This window comes from Etheostoma spectabile, chromosome 20 (assembly GCF_008692095.1).
Source record: "Etheostoma spectabile isolate EspeVRDwgs_2016 chromosome 20, UIUC_Espe_1.0, whole genome shotgun sequence".
Taxonomy (NCBI): Eukaryota; Metazoa; Chordata; class Actinopteri; order Perciformes; family Percidae; genus Etheostoma; species Etheostoma spectabile.
In genome coordinates, this window is record NC_045752.1 from 10,546,329 (window position 1) to 10,550,442 (window position 4,114).

At 39.8% G+C, this 4,114-nt stretch overlaps 1 protein-coding gene and 1 long non-coding RNA gene across 2 annotated transcripts in view; one reads left to right on the top strand and one right to left on the bottom strand.

Moving 5' to 3' along the window:
- Positions 1-818, bottom strand: part of slc35f4 (solute carrier family 35 member F4) — a 17,860-nt gene extending 17,042 nt beyond the window's left edge. Inside the window, exon 1 of the mRNA XM_032499997.1 lies at positions 405-818. Coding sequence (XP_032355888.1) covers positions 405-681 — 277 coding nt within the window. The 5' untranslated portion in view covers positions 682-818. The remainder of the gene's footprint in view (positions 1-404) is intronic.
- The window catches only part of LOC116669904 (uncharacterized), a 23,078-nt gene that overhangs the window by 2,739 nt on the left and 16,225 nt on the right, over positions 1-4,114 (top strand). The gene's annotated exons all lie outside the window — the stretch shown is intronic.

A 4,114-nucleotide genomic window follows, 5' to 3' on the forward strand; every position in this document is an offset into this window, starting at 1 on the left:
CTCTCTCTCTCTCTCTCTCTCTCTCCACTGTTGTGTAGCAGAAATGAATGGGCCAGCATCACCCAGCCTTTAGAGCAGAGTGACAGTGACTGACATCTTGCTTCTCTATAATAGCCATTATTAAAACCCAATTAATTAAGTTTGCAATAGTGGTTTTGCAATAGCCTATTTGAAAAGAAAATCGTTTTCTTTTTCAACACACCATTGGCACAGGCTGGATTTTTGTTTCCTGTAAAGCAGAATATACACATGTAGGCTATTTACATCACAACATTCTCATAAAATTGTGTGTTTTTTTTTTAATCTCACGCCACCTAATACCTGGCAAAGAAAGGGGTGAAATTGTCGCATCCACTGACAATGCAATCACTGTCCTTGCATTGCATTGTTTTCTTTACACTCACTTCTATGACTGGAGTATCCCGGGTTGTAGCCGTAGTAGCCGGTTATCCTCAGAATCCGGTCCTCTATGTCGTGCACCCCGTTGGCTGTCACTTTGGTGCTGCCGTCCATGAAGACAGCGCAGCTGCCACCGGTCTGCGCCGCCTTTCCCGGCAAGTGCGTGTTCATCAGGGGCTCCATACGGATGCAAGACTGGTCTACACTCTCCAAAACACTCTCGGTGCTTATCATTGTAGGTCCGAGCGGACAGAGTTTCGAAGAGAGCGGGAATGAGCCCATATCAGCATGCGAGAGACCCTCGGGGCGGCTGCATCAACAATTAGTAACAACAAGAATCCACCTTCACATTCCTTCAGTGATGCTCAGCAGGGCAGGACGCAGAGCAGGGCTATCTCACTCCAGGAGCTTGGCAGACATCAAACACTAGGGGGCGTGTAACTACTATCACATGCTCTGAATTCAATTAAGGAAGAAAAAACGTGGCTACAGTTTGTAGTGTGGAGCAAAGAAGCCAACATTTATCACCGCTTTCATACAAACAAGTTCCTAAACACAAAAAGCTTTATGGCATCTGACATCATAAAATAGTCTCTGTGGTTTTAAATCATGAGTTACTTATGTTGTTTTTATTCTCTTATAATGTCTCTAAATATTCTATATTGTGATACTCATCTGTGTTTATTAAAACAAGTATAATTTGATGGGAACAGTTGTACCATCTTTGTAATCCTGTAATGTTCCTGGATTTTATATAATATTCATCACATGTGACGTTAAAGTGTCCCTTGCTATCACTGTGATATTCCTTCAATATTTGGGGTTTGATATTTGCTTCTTTTTGAAGTGAGCTTTATTGATTAAAAAAACAACCTTCTCTCTCAGGTAATTTTTTATCTCTAAAAATAAACGACCGGAAATTAATCATTCTAAAATATCTGTGTATGTCTGCATCTGATTTTAGGATAAAAACATCAAAAAGATTAAATAAATCTTAAGTTCTCATTTAGCCCCAACATGACCACTGATAATTTATTTTTAAGACACTACTTTCAGCATCCAGTCACTGTTTCTTCCTGGTCTCTGATATTTGTGGACTAGTTCCACTCCTTTTGTACCATACTGTTTCCATTTGCTGTTCACAGTAAAATATGTATGTGCTTTTGAAAAACAAATGCTGCACAGGTTTTTCTCACACTCCTATGGGCCAAGTATAATATAAAAGCAGCACAGATTATGAAGTTTGTCCACATTATTTTATGCCATGAACAAAGTTGTTCTTATTATTTTCAAAAACTTATTATAGCATGAATTTTATTCTAGAGTTAAACCCAGAACAATCTCTTTTCCTTTTTCCTCTCTTTTCCTTGGCCACAGGTTCTGTGGCTGGCTCGGGGAAGCTCCACTTGATGGGATCCCCCAGCTTGCAGATGCGGCGCAAAAAAAGAAAACTGGGCTCCAAATCCAATAACACAAGATGCAGTATTTCAGTGTCTCTCCGATACGCCTCTTTCCAAGTCCTCCACTTTTTGTGTGAAATCGATTCCCAGTGTGTGGAGAATTTGCGCCCCTGTTGGCATTGTTGTGCAGACACACGCTGGGGTTTATGATGCCCTTGGACTCCAGAAGTGCTTCCTCCCCCGCTCTTACTTACTAAACCAATCTCCACCTCTTGTTCTTTTGTTTCAGTTTGTTTGTGCTCCAAAGCACTTATCTCACACATTCAGTTCGGGAACAGCTTTGTGGCTACAACAATGAAATGCCAATTCCCAGAAAGTTTCTCGACGCTTTTTGAGAATTGCTAATTTATTATTGGACCCTTTCTTACAAGTCTGTGCATCTATAGTCCAAAGAAAGTTTTCTTCAATCACCCACTTTTGTTTGGGTGCTTTACAATCCTGCATAGTTTATGCAATACAAAATGTAAACAGCTACATTAGATGATTATGAGTTGGTTGCTTTTTTCATGTCTAAGGTACTTGTCTAAAATTATTTTCCATCAGCTGCTAATGTATTAAAAAAATGTAGCTCAAAGGGAACATTGCTCTCTGACAGTAGTGGACTCATTACAAGTCTTTGCCGCCATAAAACACATTAAGAAAGCTGTTTAGGTATGAGCTATAACAATGCAAGTTCTGGCTTTTAAGATTTTAAATGCACATGTACTACACTTATGTGCATCACCATCAAGTGATCTCCATAGAAATCATTCAAATCTTGGATCCATATCTTAAAAGCTATCATGAAAGGAAGAGTCTCATATCTTCTTTAATTTCATCTTATTGTCCCCCAGCTATGAGAATGGAATGAGGCTGACTTCAATCTTAGACAACATAATTAGCATTCAGAGCATCCCCAGACACAAATCCTCTGTGCATAATGAGCATTGTCTCACCTTCCTCTCCTCTAACCTCCTCTATTTCAGGAGAATAAATCAAATGGCCTGAGCATATTTTCATGTTTATTAGATCCCTTAAACATTTCCCATTCTTTGTTTCCCTTGTGATGTAACAAGCAATGCATCTATTGTACAGCTGTGTGTATTCTGTGCAGCTTGTACAGTTAGTGTGTTCAAAGAGTTTGGCTTCTATTTTTAGAACCTGGATCTAAGATATGATGTATTTTTGGAGATAAATCAAATGATAGTTTGACTATAACTGCTTCACTCTACAGTAATAAAGCTTTGACTCGTATTCTTAGTGCTTATGGTAGGCATTCAACCATAAACCTAATCCTTTGCCAAAGTGGAATAAAAGGACACACTGAGGAGACAATATGTCCCATGTGACTTCATCCCAGGCCAACCCCAGCACACCAGCACCCCCCATAGAGGCTCAGCAAGTCACCTTAGAGATCAGTGACCAACTCCCCAGCCACCTGCTGTATAAATATTCAATGTGCACTAAAGATAACCTGGCTCGTGCAGCAGGAAGAGAGAAAGAGGTTCTGTTCGGCAGAAGAAGGGTTTGTCATTTGAATAACGTGAACTCAACTGTGACTGCATGGAGTGTTGGCCTGCAAAGGTGACATTTGAAAGCTTGGTAAATATTTAACAACTTTGATCACCCGGTCCCTGTGGTAATGTACGGCTGTAATTAGAGGAAGGGAAAGGAATGTAAGTAAAACAAAGAATAAATAATCCTATCAGAACAGATTTATGAGATGAATAATCACATTTTTATTCAAAGAATGTGTGATGGCTCCAGAAGAAAATGTAACAATTTTCTTCTTATAATAAAAGCCATTTTCTTGCTCAACAACAGTGAATGTTGATTTTAACTTCTTTCTTTGTCCATTGTGGCTGTGCACAAGATGAAATATCATGATGTCCTTTAAAGCCTCCTATGACCTTTCTTTGTTCACCATGATCACCATGCAAAGACAAGCAGTCACCTGCTCGTAAAGCCTCAGAGAGCATTGAGCGGCCTAAAAGGTTTCCTATTTGACTCTCTTCAGCAAGTTGATTTGCCTCGAGGGGGTGATGGGCGAATTAGCCTGCTTGCTCCCTTTTAAGGATGCCAGTCTGCGTATAAATAAAATATACAATGACCAGACTGCATTTTTAAAAACAGACGATCCACAGATCTTTACTTCTCGGTCATGCCAATTCTCTCGCTGCAATGTTTCATGTCTGTTTGACCATGCTTTTAGTGGAAAACGAGTACAATGGGGCTTGAAAGTTTGGGCACCCCAGGTAAAGATTTGTATTAATGTG